The following is a 19636-nucleotide window of genomic DNA, read 5'->3' on the forward strand; positions in this document are numbered from 1 at the left end:
GGAGGCTCGGTCTGAAACTGAAAGGACGGCTGCACACATTGTTGATCTCGGTCATATTCACTGAGGTGGTCCTTACCACGTTCTGGCTATCCCTTGGTACGCGCTGATTGAAAGACTGTTTTGTAGGAAGGAACATCTGAAATGTTTTCGATTCGATCTCCATGTCGGCAGTCACGACGGTCAGGAGTCAGGATCTTCCCGACAGCAGGGGCAACCAACAAGGCTGGATATTACGTACCGCAAACTGAGCTCCAACTTGTTTATATTGTGGCATTTTATTCTTTTCATTACAAGAATATATGAAAGCAAGGTATCAAACTTATTGCAAATATTTGTATGTTTAATCTGTGTTCTTAACGTTCCGGAGAAAGCCTCCGGCTATATGTAAAGTTCATCGTACGGCAAGGCAAAACTTCCGTCATCATACTACCTGTTCATGCCTTGGTTTTGTTCAACGTGTGTGTATGTGTGACTTTATGTGAGTTGTGTTATGTGCGCTTGTGTGACTGTGTGTGAGTCAGTGTGGGATTATTCTTTACCAATCGGAACGAAGTGATCACTACATGGTTTCTGGGTTCGAGACGCTGGATGCTGGATTGGTGCTGACATTCAACATGGCGGCATGTCGTCAGTGCTGTGCTGTGTCGTGGTAAGTTTCCTTTTGTATTATTTTTGGTAGGAAAATGGACTATGCTTGTTAGAAGGCGGACCATAACTAATACTGTAATTCACGCAGCCCATGTGAATATATTTTTCATGCCATTATGGTGCATATTATGCATTGTAAGCCTATTTAGTAGTCTTGCTCCATAACGGTACAACAGAGACTGCAATGTTTTTGTGCAACTTCGAGAAATTTTGGAGAACAAAATTATGAAGCGACGCTGAATGTTGTATATATTTGGTGTGAATTATTAGAAAATTAATTTCTTCAAGAGTTTGAATTCGCAAGTGAGTTTTCTCAATGGTGTCCCATTGGATGGATATATACGGAAATTCGGTTAATGCCCCATGAAGGCACAAATTAAAATGAAGTTGTATGGACTATGAATTGTGTGGTCACTTTTTCGTTTATCGAATGGTATACTATCATACCTAAAATAATAAAGATGTTGAAAAACAAAACAAAACAATTGTGAACAATGCTACTCTCCAGTTTGTTTACACACACACACATTTACATTCATATATACATAATGCATTCTCACATCGATTTAATTTATATAGTATCTGGAAGCTATGCATAATTCTGTCAATCAAAGAGAAAATTGATTTAGATTTGGTTTAACTTTCAGCAATAAGTTGTAATTCTACTTTGTACTTTGGTGACACCACCAAAGACTTAATATTTAAGTCTACAAGAATGAGATCCCCCAGCAATGTAAATAATAAAACACCAAAATTTAGTTAACAATGAAATAAATAGTAGGGCTGAGCCAATACCACTTTGAAGCAATACCAATGCTGATACTCTCACTCATTCCCACCGATACCCAAGTTGTTCTCATGTAACATTGTAACACTTTTAAATGTCTTGAGACATTTGGTAAGATTTTTTTATGTGAACTTCCCTCTAGACCCAGAGGCTGCATAGAAAGAAATGTTGTAGTTACATAAGAAAATGGGTGGATTCTGTGTCAAACGACAAGAACACTGATGAATAAATTCTCTAAGGCTATCGACCAGGTCTTTTCTGGAAAAGTTTCCAAGCTTTTGAGAACTAATGTGTGTCATTTTTAGGGTAGAATTACAGTGCTGAATGTCAATCTGGTTTATATGTATCTGCGGTACTAATTTACATCAGACAGGTTTCTTCATTTTTACAAAAGAAACTACTTACGATAATAACTTCCTGTAGCATTGGTACTACTTTACTATACTGGAGACACCTATCAATGATTTATTTTGCAATTCTTTACATTGCTAACGTACTATTCTGCATTGCGGAACATTTCTTTAGGTGAAATAATGTATTTCAAACGAAAATAATGTCTATTTCTTACAATAACGAGTACTTACTGTTGTTCCTTATTTCCCACAAACCTTCCACGGGCAGCCCCAAAAACCATTAATGTTAGCCCAAAAATTCACGATAGCCCCACGAACAATCACGGGGACGAGGTATGCCTACTAGGTTAGGTTAGGCCTGTTAGGTTAGGTTCCATTAGCATTCCTTTTGTTCAATTTAGCATATACGGACAATACGAGAGCGTATTATGCTCTCGTGCAGAAAGCAAATGGCGGCAGCAGCAATAGCACATCAGAAATAGATTTTCGTAGAAAACCACATGCTTTCGCCGTAAAATGGATCAAAACTACATTCCCGAACATCAACAACGCTACAGAAAATGATTTGCATAAGTACTTTTCCTGTAAATTTGAAGAAATCCGTCTCCGGTATAGTAAAGTGTTACCTTGTCTAACATCTGGAAGGTGTTTTGTGGGATGTGGGAATGTTTCATACTGGAAATTCATGTTCTTGTTGAAAATTAATTCTCTGACGGATAATAGCCTTTGGCGCGTACACCTTCGTACATCATCACATGTCGTGATTGTGTTTTGTTCATATTCATTGGGTATCCAGTGTTTCGAACTGTCTGTGTTTGCAACGAAAGTTAGAAATTTGACGTGTCGTGGATGCATGGTGAAATTTGTACCGGATGTGGAAGATCCAGTGGATTTTTTAATTTAATTGAACCGGGGATCGTGAAGAAAGGAAAGGAATGTCGTAAATGTGGCAGTGAATGTAAGCTACTCGTTAGAAGGAATGGGCTGTGGGCATATGCCTAATATGATGTGTCGTGGATGCGTGGTGAAATTCAAGTAAGTTTTCCGTATCCTGGAAACTGATTTCTTCAAATTTAAAAGTTTGGGGCTCATTTGGGGGCAGGTGACACCGGCCAATTTCTAACATACCTTTAACAGGGACAGCCCTAGGTCAATTACTCCAGGGGCGGAGCCTGGAATCGGTGTGAAATTTGGACTCAAAAATTTTAAACAGAAATAATTTTTTAGTTTAAATTTCCCACCGATTCTGGAATGGAAAGCCCCAAAAACCATTCATGGATGGTGCCAAGAAACATTACAATTTTCTTCGTAAAACAATGCGATCAGATGAGCTTTGTTCACGGGTATTTCTTGGGTTCCGAAGGTTTAAACACTGCATAATGAATGAAAATTGACAAAAAACAAGACGTGCGATTATGTAGGAAGGTGTACGCGCAAGTGTCTTGGGCAAGTGAAAAGACTACAAGAAAGAAGCACTCGTAATGTGAAAAATTTCAAATACTTTCATCAGGAAAACGTCAATACACCTTAAGAAATGTTCCGTGAAGGCACATTCCGGTGGAGGCACAAGTGGTTCGGATCCCACTTTAAACTGTAGGTCCAGTCCTGATTAGCCTTACTGTGCATAAAGTGGACTTAAAACAACATATCAATCAATCAATCAAATAGGAACTGCTGTCACAGTCTGAGGAACTGCAATTTCAACCTTCATGAGTATATATCAAATTTAAAAAGAAAAATACAATTATGTTTATCCTTGGTTTGTTGAGTGTTTTTTGCATTTGACTCCAAAATAATGGTCATATTTGACTCCAAAATAATGGTCATACAAATAACAAACAAACAAACTCATATCCCAGAATACTTTGCACTCAAAAAGTGAGTTTAATAAACTTATGTAATCGTGAAAGCAAACTACACGAAAATTCATGTCAATGATCAGTGTATACAAAATAAAATGTACATAATTATAAGTCAAGACACACTGTGCACAGACACAAGACAAGATTCTGTTACAAGCTCGACACACCATCAACCAGATTAAGTAAAACACATAATAGTCATATTTGCACTTGTGCGAATTACTCACATTTGGCTATGTGAGTATGTAATGTGAGTATACTTAATTTATAAAAGCGACGTTTTGGGGGCCGTACTGCCCCCTTCTTCAGGCTTTTTCTTGGCATGTATCAGTACTCCATGCCAAGAAAAAGCCTGAAAAAGGGGGAAGTATGGCCCCCGAAATGTCGCTTTTATAAATTGAGTATACTCACATTATGTAAGTAAACAATTTTTTTTTTTTTTTTAGAAATGCTTATTGAACACACATAATAGTTACAAGTATTTAGGAATTAACTTATAAAACATGTTACCAGAAGCTGCTCACAGTGTGTGTCTTAAAAAAAAAAATAAAAGTGTACTTCAACTTTGGTTAAATGATAAAAGTTTTCTACAAACTAGAACTATTTGAAATCCATCCCAAAATGATTTAATATTCTAGAATGTATTGTATTGTTTATTTCCTGTTTTATGTATATTGCCAGATTTATATTATTTCATCATCACTAATATTATAATTGTCCTATGTCTCATACTCTTACTTTATATACACATATACTCTCATATTATCTATATCATATTGTTGTTCCATATAATCCCCCTCTATACATGTAATTATATATTTACATATATACAATTGCAAGTAATATGTAGCCAGTAACTGACGACATCTATTGCATTGTACAATGGCTAACAATGAATAGTATTGTATAGAAGGAATTCTAAGCAGATGTAATATTTAAGATTTTGGAATAGCAAAGCGGTTTCTTAAGTGGATAGGAAAATTTGAAAAAAATCAGCCAGATTGCTGCCAAAGGTCCAGTTGAACCTTTAGGCCACCAAACATAGCACTCCTACACAACCACATAACCAATTATATATAAAGGAAAATAATAATCAATAAGAAACACATAACATCCCTTAAAGTATGCATTTTTCTTATATGTGGTTTGCAGGTTTCACCTGAACGATGCACTAGACACACACATCTCAGAGCACTTTCCTTTGAGCTTTTTAATTAAATAACATTGTGTGCATGCATATCAAGTCAAAATAAGGGGTAATGAAATGTTGAAATTTTATGAGCTTTAAAAAATTTAAAATTACAAATAATGCTGCATTGCAATCATGCTCACGTACAAGATCCCCTTGCACAAATGATAACGGAATCACCCACCAAGCAGAATTTGCACTGCAGCAATGTAACTGATGTTAGATCAGTACTGTCACCTGCAGGCACAGATATAATAATCCCTTTTATAACATAAAGTGAAACATAACTCATTCAACTTGCTTTAATACACTTCCTGTTCTTCTCTAAGCCATGATGCAGAAAGCTAATAACAGTTTATAGACAATGCACAATTTACCATATGGATTGATTGATTTAGTTTATTTTACTTTGCATTTTGTGCATCTTGGCTAATTTGTGAAGAAGGGGATGAGTGATGAAATGATGAAATTGATGAATGGAGATTCACAAACAACCAGGTCCAAGCGTGATTCTAACCCGGGACCCTTGGCATCGCAGCGCGATGTGCTAACCACTCGGCCACAGGGTCCGGCTTTACCATATGAGTTGGCAACAATGTAATAAAGAGTACGACATGAGAGCACTCATTTCTTCACTATAACACATCTCCATAAGCTAAAAACAACAGAATATGTTAATAAACAACACGAATGTTCAGAAATATGTTCATAAACCATGCAAAGTTATCCACTTTCTAGCAGGGGTATGGAGCATCAAGGATACCTGTAAAATTTACTACTCACTATAAAACCCAACAAACTTTTATATTCAGAAAGATAAAGGGCTGCGTTACCATGGAGTTGAGATAATAAGATGAGAATACTATACCTTGTCTTGCCATAAATACTGTTACAAACGTCTGACACCATCCAACAAGTGTAAACAATAGAGCGCCACCTATGTGCTGGCTTCCACCCTGAGTCATTGTGAGTGTGTCTGTGAAAGAGCAAGCACGTACCTGCAGCTGTCAACATGGAATGGGAAGATTACGAAAACCGTGTCACTGTGATAGCATTACACAAAGTTGGGAAATCAGCCAGTGAAATTTTCCAGACCGGGTTTGTTAAGGATCGTCCGTGACAAGGCCATCCTCGCACTGTGTTAACCCCAGAAGGCACTGGCGGCACGTGTTTGCCGAAATCCAGTTCGGAAGCAGGCAGTGATGGCTCGTGAGATGAACGTATCGAAGAGATCTATGTCCAGGCTACTTCGTGAGGACCTTGGATTTAAAACATATCGCCGATCTACCGGACATTACCTTGACGTACAACTGAAGCAGCAGAGGGTGGTGAAATGCAGATGCCTCCTGCAGCGTTACAACTAGAATGGACATCAGAGCATTCTTTTCACCGATGAGAAAATCTTCACGATTGAAGAGAGCTTCAACCGCCAAAATGATCTGATGTATGCCACTAGCTCGTAGGAGGCCCGTCAAAAAGTTCCCAGAATTCAGAGGGGCCATCATCCCTCCTCAGTGATTTGCTGGGGGTGAGTTATTCTGATGCCACCCAGCTGCATTTTTTTGTGAAAAGTGGGTTAAAACAATGCAGTAACATATGCAAACAAAGTCCTGGAGCCCATTGTCAAAGATATAAGCACCAAATTGTTTGCAAACCAACAGTGGAGTTTCCAGCAAGATTCTGCTCCAACCCACAAGGCATAATCAACACAACAGTGGCTCGAGCATGACATGCCTGATTTCATTTCACCTGCACACTGGCCTTCTAGCAGCCCCAACCTCAACCCATTGGACTACAAATTGTTGTCAGTGCTTGAGAGCATTGTCTGCAAGAAGAGGCACCCCACAATTACCAGTTTGAAGCATTCCTTGGTAGCAGCAGTGACTGATTTTCCAGTGGACATCATGCATGCTGCAATAGATGAGGGGCCTGGGCGACTTCGAGCCTGTGTGCGTGTCAAAGATGGCCATTTTGAAAACTGATTGGTGCTAAGTGTGGTCAATACTTCATATAAGTGCCATGTAGAGTTACATTAATATATATTTAATCACTGCTCAGTTCTTCATTATTTATGTTGTAACAGTATTTATGGCGAGACTAGATACATTAGTCATTAAATAACGCCTAAAGGTCAAAGCCTGATGTCATCTCTTTAAAAAAATGTGCATTGCCCTTTGTTTTAAGTGGGAATTAACAGGTCAATTTCACAAAATTATGAATAATTGAAATGGAGTTGTGTTTGTGTATGACATGCATGCATAATGAATTGTATGCATTTAAAATATACTTTTCTCCTTTCTTTTCAGCTTGTGTAACAATTAGTGTAGGAAACTTGAAGCAACAATCAATTACAAAATCAGACACAATCAGCACCCAGCACGCATTGAAGACATCTGAGGATTTTTGTCATCTTTATTTCATCTAAGATCTCTGTGTTCGTCGTGAGTTCTTAAGTCTTTCTATGGAAAACCTATTTGCTTTGTAAATAATCTAAATTTGAAATCATTAAGAAAATAAGAATCGCATTGATGAACTTACATTGAAACATATGCACACGAAAATAATGTTGAACAACTTGTAAGTTCATGTTCCAATCATAAATTTACAAAGATCCATTCTGTGATAATCTTGTTTTAAGCGTTACGTAGAAATCTAAGTTTAAAATCGACATCATGTCCGCTAATCCTCAGTGGAGAAATTTCCAGCCGTCACTCATGAGCACGGACACTGCAATACTTGACTTTAAGTCTCTGATCCCAACCACTTCCTCAGTGAACATCGGAAGCTTTCGGAACCCACCAAACGGAACAAGTCTCAATCTCTTTCAACAAAAGGATTCATCAAATAATGTGTTCAATGCTGGGAAGTCAAACCACTATCCTTCCACCTACGGTTCATATTCACCATCCAGTTCCTCCAGAAGTAGTAGATTCCCAATTGGTACTTTCACCGGAACAGAAACCAGCGGTAACACCAACAGCAGCACCAGTAATAATACTAGTAGTAATATGTTCAACGTAGATACCATATCATCCAATAGTAACAGTAATGGCAATTCCTATAGCAGCTCCAGTGGCTCTGGATATAGTGATTCATCCCTTGGAAACCAAGGAATCAGGGAGACTGGAATTATTGAGAAATTATTGGTGAGTATGCATTAGTTCTTATCTCAAATATCAGTTTATTAGTTTAAAAGTCTGGAATTTTGTTCATTTCCGTGTTTTTCTAAAGCACTTTTTCTAGCCTTCTTACTAGGAGATTTTTTCATGTAAAAGTGTTCTTATATTTTAATATTAATTTCACTAATGTTGTAAAAAAAAGGTAAAGTACTCCCCTGTGCTTAGTACCATGCCATGAAGGCATATAGGTGTGTGTGTGGGGGTAACGCCCCACACTTTCTTGATCCTGTCGTGAGTGGGGGTAATGTGATCAGCATCATGCCCCTGACCACCTTTACCTCCCAGGGTTTCCCCCAGGTACGCATTTCATTCGATGCTGGGTGGGTGCCGGGGCCCGCTTCAAACGTTAGAAAAGTTCCTGGATTTGAACCGGCCGGGGATCGAACCCGGGACATTTAGCATTTACCAACTGAGTCACCGTGGCAACATGTCACTAATGTTGAATGAACATTATTAATGTAACAGTGTAAAATTTATTGGTATGGTATAGTTATATACAGGGAGGTTATTTCAGTCGTTTACCACCAGAGTGTCGGCCGTTCGGCAGCCTCTTCATGCAACAGGTCCCGGCAAATTGCGTTCAGGAAGTCCGTAACAGAAACAGCTTGTTTGGTAATGTTTCCACTTTTCACAATTACAGTTAAAATCACAATTGAAATAAGCACGTACCTTGTCGCAAGGATGTTGGAAAAGGTGTCCTCCCAAATACAGATATTTCTGGCACCTTATTTCTGACATCTACTCTTGGTTTAGACATTTCTGCAAGAATTCGTTTTCACGTAATTATCGTACATAAAAACTCTTTGTTCAAGACTATATTTGTTTAGCGGAATAACTAATGAATGAATGACAACACCAATAAAGCACTAGCACACAAACTCAATAACACAGTATAAACAACACGCGTACTGATAAACGCAAACAGAAGTGAACATGAATGAGCGTAGACTCACTACGTCTGGTAGGCGACAGTGTTGCTAACCATTTTCCGGCAAGTAAAGTGACTAAAAAAAACAACACCTCATGAGCATGCAAGACAAGATAAAATATACACATTTACTTACTAAATCTTTCTGCTCGGTGCTTCCACAATTAATGAAGGAGCGAATTTACAATACAGGACCTCTCCCCGATTTTTGTAATATTTCGCATACTCACTAATTGAGGCCTCGTAATCACGAATTTGAAGTTAGAATTTGGAGGTCACGTGTAGAAATTGCAAAATAAGTGAAATTGACTGGTCCGTGATTGGCACGATTGCTCATTATTTAGCAGAAGATTTTGTGTTTCCAATACTTAAAAAACTAAATATACATTCCTGATATTACTACGACCCCAATTTTTAACTATGTTTGCCTATCCTAATGTAACCTAACCTTACCTGAATGGTTCGTGGGGCTATCCGTCAATGTTTTGTGGGGCTACCCTTGCATGTTTTTTTCGAGCCCAAATTTTAACTATGTTTGCCTTGCCTAACCTAACTTAACCTAAACCTTATCGAGAATGGTCAGTGGGGCTAGTCCTGAATGGTTTTTCGGTAATTGTGATTACGAACCGATAAAGAAATCTTATTTTCGTAGCACTTTAACGGCAAACGTTTATCATCGAAGATGCCATTTTCGTATCCTGCAATTTTACGGCCGATGCACTGTTGTCAAACTTACCTGTAATCTAATCAGTCCACACTCCACATGTTCTTCTACATTGTGATTGTCGCTGTCACATGTAAACAGCTTTGGGCAATATAATGAAATCCATAAGTTTATTAATTAGCCCACGGCCATCCTCCTACACACTCCACCTAACAATCTGTACAACATTAACAACTTTTTTACTGTTCTCTTCAGCCATTCTTACACGATCCATGCTCTCCAAGTATGAAATCAACAGTGTGGCAATGCTGTAGACAGCGTAACTAATTCCGAACGTCAATTGTTCATATCAACAAATATGGTTACCATACTTGTATATGGAGAATCATTGCGAGAATTGAAAAGCTTATTTTACAACTTCTACACGTTAATGAACAATTTTTTCACCTCACTCCAACATGTTAGCTTGAGATAAATCATCACGATTAATTATTTCGTGAGTATAAGACGTAGCATAGAAATTACAGAATGGTCCTGTATTGTAAATTCTTGCCTTAATGAATAATAGGGGTGTGCGGGACAGAATTTTTTGGATCGGGATGGGAGTTTTTTTAAATCCCGACGAAAAAATTTGCATTTTCCCGACCAAGTCGGAAAATTTTCGGAACGGGAAATATTCGAAATTTCCCGAAGCTCGGGAAATCTCGAATCTACACGTCATTTTCACTTTAAGTGATCGTTTTTGCATTTCTAGAATAAAGACTTACAAATTTCCGATAAGTTCCAGAAACTTACAATGCAGACAACGTTGAGAATTAACGACTTTAAAGTGACCATTCGGTATTTCCTGACTGCTCGGGATCCCGAAAAGTCAGGAAGTCATTTCCCAAAGTCGGGGTCGGGATGGGAATTTTTTTCCCGATCCCGGTCCTGACTTTTTGGGATCCCGCACACCCCTAATGAATAATGTTGAGTCGTTTACTGTTGATTATGTTATTTGAAGTTATACATGCTGCTGCTGTGAAGAGATAGATGTTGGTTGGTGATATATGCTGTATTTCCTGCAGTCTTTAACAATTCTGATCCCATTTTATTTATCTTTTTTGTTTTTGTATCACTTAACATTGAAAATATTATTTCCGTTTCCACGTTAGAATGTGACAATGTTAGCACTATTTTCGCGAGAGTGGAAATGTTTTCAAAAAAGAACTTGCCTTGAAAGTTCTTCGTAACCGATAACATGTTCCAAAATTCTGATGGAGATTTGTTAGTTAGTTCTTTTTTCTCCTCCTCGCTAAAGTATCCAGATAAACTAATCTATTCATTCCAAACCGAGCACGAAGAAAGTGCAACTGACTGGCGAGTAAGCTTTGCACAATAAAATGTTATTTTCCAAGATTGAAAAAAGTCCCTACGTTTTCCCTCATTTGGCAAAATCTGTCCCTATGTCCCTACACAGGCGAAATATAGGGAAAAGTCCCTATGCATAGGGACATGCCCCTACGGTTGGCATCACTGCCGACAGGTGCAGTATGAAGCGCCCTCTCGCAGATGACAACTCCCCCGACCCCCGATAAGCTGCCGGCACTCCCGCGACAACTGAGGATAAAGTAGTGATGTCTAATCTAAGATTAGATATCAGAAATAAGGTGCCAGAAATATTTGTATTTGGGAGACCACCTTTTCCAGCATCCTTCCGACAAGGTACGAGCTTATTTCAATTGTAATTGTAACTAATTGTGAAAAGTGGAAAAATTACAAAACAAGCAGTTTCTGTTATGGACTTCCTGTAAGATAATTTGCCGGGACCTGTTGCATGAAGGGTCCGCCGAACAGCCGACACTGTGGTGGTAAACGACTGAAATAACCTCCCTGTAGAACGATATGGATTTTTTATTTCAAAATGTAGGGAAAAAGTTGAGGAATTTGGTTTTGCGAAAAGGAGTGGGAACCCTGATAACTTCTTTTAAATAAATCTGTTAAAATGGGTGAAAATAATTACTTGAATGTGTATCTAGTATTTTTAGAATAGTAATATAATCTAGATCTTCAAAAAAAATATATAACTAATTCAGTACATTTATCATGTAATTTATGTTGTCGGTGTAATATGTTTTTTGTTTTGCAACTTCATTACTTTGTTTTCTATATAGTGACTCAAACACATAATTAATTTCATAGTTTGTCATTTATAACGATATGACTGCAAGTTATATACCCATACAGAGAATACCTACAGGCATCCAGCAACATATAATGCTGTTTTTCTGGATAAAAAAAAGGTGGTGATTACTGACCATATGTCAGATTTTTGTACAGATTTTCATTCAGGAGAATGTTATTTATAACAAGATACAAAACTCATATTCAATAATAAGCCCAATGCTTCGTAGATAGTGTAATGGTAAACTTGTTGCCTGTAATCAAAGCACTCTGGGTTCAATTCCCAGTTGTAGCACATTTCAGTAATTCAGATTCCTATTCAAATTACCCCTGTATGACCAGTTTTGATCAGCCTATGTGGGCCTAAAATTGACTATGCTGAGCAGTGTTTCCTACAGGGTTCCCATGCAAACTCCAAATCCATTTTCCCTGAGATTTCCCTGAGTTTTCCAGAATCCTCAATTTTTTTCCAGAGTATTGAATGCACAGTAAAAGACTACTATAATTTTACAATGGCCTCCTCCATTTCCCCTCATAGCCATACCATCCTCACCTTCTTTATTACTGTTGTTTTCTGATGCAAATAACAAAACTAGTTCAATAATAAAATAAAATTACACTTCTTTGCATGTAATTAAGAACAAAGATGACCAGTTTTCTAGAACTTTAAACAACTCTGAAACAATTTCTATCATATCTGATATAGAAAATTGAAATATTTTCACACTTTTCATAGATGTTCATAAATGGATACAATATCAATTAATCTGTAATGCGTACAATAATAGTTAAGACAGGTATAATAAGTTACCGAGACTGAAATATAAAACAAGAAATGTACTTAATGTCTGATACAGCAAATTAAGAAACTTTACTTCTCACAAGCTTCAAGTTTTTTTAATTGTTCTGCAATAGCCTTTGCTTCTTCTTGCATCTTTTGTTGTTTGGCTTGTAAAGCATGGATCTCACTTGCTTTACGTTTCATTTCTTTCCTTTTGTTTTCTTTGTGATCGATCACATTTCTTTCTCATCTTCTGCAATGCTTCTTCGTATCTAATACGTGCACCTGTAACACTCTGGATCATATCTTTGCTTACTTCTACATTTGACACTCCTCCTACCACTTTCACTGCCTCATAAACTTGCCGAATAGCCACAACAGACTCTTATTTCAAGTTTTCTATTAAAACCTGCTTATTTACAGAAAACCCACTTTCCACATATGCATTGCCATGTGATAAAATCAAAACCAACTTAACAGTGTCCATAACTCAGGGAAGTCATCCTTGCCCTTCATGACACCTGTAAAAAAGAATCTAGTGCTTCAGTTTTGATTGAAAAGTTACAAAACTTCTCTTTCAATTCAGTTTCACTACTGACATTGTGCAACAATGTCTTAAACTGGCAAATTACTTTATCACCAGTTACAGCCTTCATTCTCTTTCTCCTGAGAAGTTCCTGTATCAGGTCTTCCATGCACTGAGCACATCGCTTTGGAAACTGAGTCATTTGCTTCAGAACTAAACAACTAGCGGCTCTCACCAACCTGAACTTAAGGGTACTACGTTCCACAATCTCCTCTGTTGTTGGTTGCAAAAAACTTCTGCAGCTAGTGAAAAAAAATAAGCTTCTCCTTTTCATTTACCTCTTTAGCTTCCAAAGCAGCTTTGGTACCAATTCCAATATCAATCTTTGTTAACGGAATCAAGTTGTCAGAATTCCTAACCAATTTGCATTAATTTAAAACTGTTTTGCATTGTTCAAGATGTCTTTTTGTAAAAAAGAAGGAAGAAAAACTTAAAACTACTCCCTAATAAGGGAAATCAGATGAATACTGGTTAACTTTAGACATCAGGTTATCTTTACTATGAGTTTTCCACATCTTGAAATATATTTTACATCATGTAAAAGATCGAAATCGGTTAATTAAATTAAAAAGTGCAAACTTTATGAGGGTATACACTTGGTCACCAGCCCTGGAATCACATTTAAAAACAAGAAACAGACAAACAAATAGATATGAGTTCCTTGCTGAAAGAGAAATGCTACAACAGCTTGGATTATCCACAGACAGGAGCATATTATAATCCCTCAGTTTTGCTTCATTGGAAATCATTAATCAATTACAAGATTTTCCCTGAGATTTGTATTTTTTTCAAATTCCCTGAGATTTCCAGGTGTGTGGGAACCCTGTTCCTAACCAAACAAACTGTTAAATGGACAAATATTAAACAAAATAACTGCAACAGGCTGATCGCATCTAACTTGAAACCTTGTGTAACAGCTGTAACATCACCTGTTCTTTATTTTGTGTTTACTTTGTTTTTGAAAGTAGAATGTAGTACAATTTTGTGGTGGTTGTACTGTGATACATTTGTGAATCTCTTCTCTTTCCAGCACTCTTATGGCTTTATTCAATGTTGTGAAAGACAGGCTCGACTTTTTTTCCACTTCAGTCAATTCAATGGTAAGAAAGAACATTTGAAAATTGGGGATCCAGTTGAGTTTGAAATGACGTATGATAAAAGAAATGGCAAGCCTATCGCAAGTGTTGTAAGCAAAATTGCACCAGAAGTGGTGAGTAATATTGTAAGTGAAACCTTTTTGTTACATCTTAAAACGTATATATTTGTATATTCAGTCTATTCTTTTTGTAGTTTGTAGATCTTTCTGTATTATTTTTAAGAACCATTGCTTGAATTTCTCAACAAACTGTTTATTATTATCATGGTTAGGATGAAATGACTTTACAACCTATGCTTTCAACTAGATATTCCAAATCCTTTCTACACTATAGATCGACCACAAGGAAAAAAACCTTGGACGAAAAGTCTCCGTGCAGCTTTCCCTTCTTCTGTTCAGCTTGGGCCATAAGGAAGCATGGTCCACTCTCCCCCTCCCCTCCTCGCAGGAGTACGGTGCACAGGGGTCGTGGGTCTGCACAGGTTGTTTTGCTTGTGGTTCCTCTATAGAAGTTATTTATGACAGTTATTTCTAACACAAAACTTGTAGGGACTTTGACACAATTTTAAGGGATGAAATACCTTGACAAAATTTGTGTTTTTTCAGTGGTTTTGGTTTCAAATGGGAGAGAGAAAGGGTTGGGCAGGACAAACTCCATTAGAAACTTATTTTGATTGTGGCAGATTTTATTAGAATACTTGCGTATAGAGGCCCAAAATTGCAACGCCTTTACATCTTTTTTAAAACAGATTATTTTTTTAATGGTAACATCTGGGGGAGGGGGGATTTCTCTTTATTCACGTGTTGGAGAACCATGATTTACAATGCTTTCTAAATGTTTATAATTACATGCCACATTATCTGCAGTGTGGTTTTAGATTTCTCTGATCATTGCAGTTACATTGTTTCGGAGTAATTTTCTTGAAATTACACTGAAAGTCTGGAAATGAAAGTGACAACAAATTTGCATAACAAAGTTGGCCATTACTATTGCTAATTTGCAAAGAATGTCAAATCAAATAACTTGTCCCCCTGTTCAACTGATCTTGGATTCTGTAATGCTAACTCTCATCTCACCTTGCTGTTTTATCTGTGCCTTGTTTTACATAGGCTTTTGGTATTGGCTGATTTGACAAATGCTGCTATTTTAAATTATGGGTAAGATTTCATTTAAATTTCAAAAACATTACATTACCTTTACAGCTTCTTTTGCTAGGGTCTCTTACAAGCAGAAATTTGGATAATTCAAAGTTATAAAGCCCGTTAATTTCTAATTGACAATGTTTTAATGTCCATCAAACATATTCATATCTATAACAGTTGATAAAAATACATATGCATGTTAAATTTATGTAAGTATAGTATGTTGTGTTTCTGCATGTTATTACTGATTTTATACTCCACCTTCTAGGGGCAAGTTATTATGATGGATTTAATATAATATGTTTCAAAATTATTGTATATCTTGCAGTTACATGTGATTTTGTGTGAAGACTAAAAGAACTGAAACGATTATTACATGCAGTTGTACTTTGTCTATCATTTTAATTTGAAATATGATACCTCTTTACTTCAGGTACAATAGCATCATTTATACAATCCATAGTGTGACTTTTTGTTATTACACCATATTGAATTTACTTTGTGTCACCTGTTACTCTGGGTGTGCTAATGGAGCTTTGCCAGATTCTGTTGGCTTAAAAAATATATTGTGATATTTTTACACACATGATGGCATTTATGATACTTCGTAATGAACATAGTTGGATGTAAATTTTCAGTTCTTTTTCTTCGTCCTTTTAACACTAATTATTGGAAGGCACAATGTATATATTAGATTTAGAAACATAACAATTATAAATGCACATGCGCCTACAGAAGAGAAAGATGAGAATGAGAAAGAAGAGTTCTATGACAATCTGGAACAAGCATGTGGAAAGATCCAAAAGTATGATATGGTAACCATATTGGGCGACTTTAATGTCAAACTTGGTGGTAACGCATTGTTGGCAGCAATACATAGATTGATTGTAATGATATGGGAAAATGAAACAATGCCACATAAATGGAAATCTGGAATAATATGCCCAATTTATAAGAAAGGTGATAAATTGATATGCGGAAATTACAGAGGCATCACCCTTCTTAACGTGGTCTATAAGATCGTGTCAGGATTGATCAGTGAGAGAATAAAATGTTACACAGAAGATATACTGGGAGAGTACCAATGTGGATTTCGCCCTGGCAGAAGCACTACTGATCAGATTTTTATAATTAGACAGATGATGGAAAAGTTTTATGAACATGATGTGGATTTGCATTTTTTATTTGTTGACTTCAGTCAGGCTTTCGACAGTGTTAATCGAAATGAACTGTTTAAGGTACTTGAAGAGTATAATATTCTCAACAAAATAATAAGACTAATAAGAATGACTATGAGTGGTACTAAGGCACGAGTGAAAGTTTGTAGTAAACTGAGTGAAGAGTTTAAATTCAATACAGGAGTGAAACAAGGGGATGGCCTTTCGGCAGTATTATTTAATCTAGCATTGCACAAAGTAATGAATGTAGTTGATCAAAAGGGAACCATATTTGGAAAATCCAGTCAAATATGTGCATATGCAGATGATGTTACAATCATTTCTAGAACAATAAGAACACTTAAGCAAATCTATGAGCAAATGGAAAGAGAAGCAATAAAAATAGGGCTCAATGTAAATGAAAAAAAAGACAAAGTATATGAGAATGTCTAACTCAGAGATCAGAAGAGCACCTCAAGATCTGACAATTGGAGATAATAAGTTTGAGGGAGTTCCTTGTTTTAAATATCTGGGGACAATGGTATATAGTGATAATGATATGAGTAAAGTAATAAAGGAAAGAATACAGGCAGGCAATCGTGCATATTTTGCAAATATGCAGTTGTTTAGAAATAGACTGATCGCAAGAAATACAAAGCTTAAAATTTATAAGACACTGGTACGACCAGTTGTCACTTATGGATCAGATAATTGGACTTTGAAACTCTCAGATGAAAATGCCCTCAGAATATTTGAGAGAAGAATATTAAGAAAGATATATGGACCTGTGAGGGAAGATGACGACTGGAGAATAAGATATAATGCAGAGCTAGATGATTTAATAAAAGGCCAAGATATAGTGAGATTTGTCAAAGCCCAGAGAATAAAGTGGTTGGGGCATGTGGAGAGAATGAGGGATGATAGGATGCCAAGAAGAATGTTGAAAGAAAAGCTTCACCACGCAAGAAGAAAGGGCAGACCACGACTTCGATGGATAGATGACGTCGCTGCAAACTTGCGGACAATGAAAATTAAAGGATGGAGGAGAAGAATTGATGATAGATTGGAATGGAGGCTGATTGTGGATATATATATATATATACACACACATGCACCTTCGCAGCAAGTTAGAAATGCACGCGCTTCATGAGGCTGCGGCTCATATATGTTAAATGTCCATTGGATAATCTTCAATCATGTTTATAGGCTTTTTCCATGTACATGAAATGATCAAGAGACTAAATTTGTGTTAATAAGTCCGATATGATTATTGGAACTATTTTAAACCAGAACTCTTGTAAATCAATGTACAGTGTATCCGAAAAGTTTTTCCCTGATTACAAACTTGATTCATATCTGCTATATGTAAGGTAGAGATGTTAAAGTGATGCCAAGATGTTGGAAAACTAACCAAGTTTAATGGGCAACATGAAGCACATCAATAAATCTCCACGTGAGCACCCTTGGTAGCACGTAGCACATCTAGACGATATTCAGTTTCTGTCCATACATTAGCCATCGAGGGATCGATGTAATGACTGTGGTTATCTGTTGTTGCAGAGTTGCAAGATCTGATACAGCAATTATGTAGACATTGTCCTTGACATAACCCCATAGGAAAAATCTAATGGGGTTATGTCAGGAGAGCATGCAGGCCAAGCTGTCAGCCCATCGCGACCGAATCCATCGTCCAGGAAAAGTTGTATCAAGATAGGCATGAACTGCCCGACCCCAATGAGGCGGTGCACCATCTTGTTGAAAAATAAAATCTGTGTGATACTAAAGCAACTGAGGAACGGAAACAATTGTAAAATGTTCACCTTTGGCCTGTCTCTGGTACACTCTAGCATCTCATGAGGGGCCCGTTATGTCGGTTCACTACACCACTGACATGAAAGGTAGCCTAGTCAGAAAAAGCAACACATTTGAGGTGGCCGTTATCGTCCTCAATACGTGATAACTAGGGCTTGGATTTTTGTAACCTAAAAATCACCAAAATATGCAAAATAAAATATGCTCTTATGACCTAAAATTTTACAAAATATGCCCTGTAATTTGAAAAATATGCCCTTATAACTGGACTGTTTCGAACATCAAACAATAAACGTTTGAGTAATATATCATGAAGAGAACTTTTTGGAAACTGTAATTCACATGATGCCCTACGCACTGATTTCTTGGGACTTCGCACAAAAGACTGTCTCCCTGCTTCCACCCTTTCAGCGGAGGTTGATAGTCGGCCACTTCTCGGTAAGTCAGCAACAGATCCTGTGGTCTTGAACTTGCCATATCACGACTTAATGCTCTTGACATCGGGTGGCATCTTTACATACGTTGTTTCTCTGCACTGTTATTGGTGACCGGGTCTCCTGATACCAGAGGACACAGTGAGCTTTTTCCTGATTCGTGAACATTTCCGGTTTCCTGGGCACTGACACTGCTACACCACAGCCACGTTACTGAATCAACCAAAAACTTGGTTAGTTGTCCAATATTTTGGCACCAGTTTCACATCTCTACCTTACATATAGCGGATATGAATAAAGTTTGTATCAGAATTTTTCTTGTATGTACGCATTGCTTGCATTGTAGAACTATTTCTCTTGTAGTCTACAGTTATTACAAGCATAAAAACAGTTTTTCGTTGTGACGTTTCAGGAGAACACATGCTCCCTTCATCAGACATTTTTTTTTGTTTGATTAAAAATACAGTTATAACAATGGGTTATTTTTTCTTTTTTTAACCATTGTTATAACTGTATCTTTAATCAAACTAAAAATAAATGTGATGAAGGGAACGTGTGTTCTCCTGAAATGTCACAACGAAAAACTGGTTTTTATGTTGTAATAACCGTAGACTACAAGAGAAATAGTTTGTAAAATAGTTTGTAATCAGGGATAGACTTTTCGAACACCCTGTATAATTTCAATGAAACATATGAATATTTGTCACAATGTTCAAGCATACTAGTAAGAATCTGTATCTATTGTTCCAGATTGGCTGGGACCTTAAATTAAGTATTGCATTGCAATCATACCATATGAATGTTCCTCATAAAATTTCACGTAACTGTTGTTCGATATTACAAAGTACTACAGT

General features: G+C 37.0%; 1 protein-coding gene across 2 annotated transcripts in view; it reads left to right on the forward strand.

The window, feature by feature from the left end:
- Positions 1 to 587: 587 nt before the first annotated feature.
- LOC145990920 (RNA-binding protein Unr-like) overlaps positions 588 to 19636 on the forward strand; it is a 53674-nt gene continuing 34625 nt past the window's right edge. The window contains exons 1-3 of one of the 2 annotated variants that reach the window (XM_083126446.1): positions 588 to 649; positions 7146 to 7985; positions 14171 to 14362. In XM_083126446.1, coding sequence (XP_082982572.1) covers positions 7512 to 7985; positions 14171 to 14362 — 666 coding nt within the window. In that variant the 5' untranslated portion in view covers positions 588 to 649; positions 7146 to 7511. The remainder of the gene's footprint in view (positions 650 to 7145; positions 7986 to 14170; positions 14363 to 19636) is intronic. The other variant, XM_083126447.1, reaches the window with a different exon arrangement.

The sequence above is a fragment of the Lepisma saccharinum genome, chromosome 8 (assembly GCF_977018435.1).
Source record: "Lepisma saccharinum chromosome 8, izLepSacc3.1, whole genome shotgun sequence".
Lineage (NCBI taxonomy): Eukaryota > Metazoa > Arthropoda > Insecta > Zygentoma > Lepismatidae > Lepisma > Lepisma saccharinum.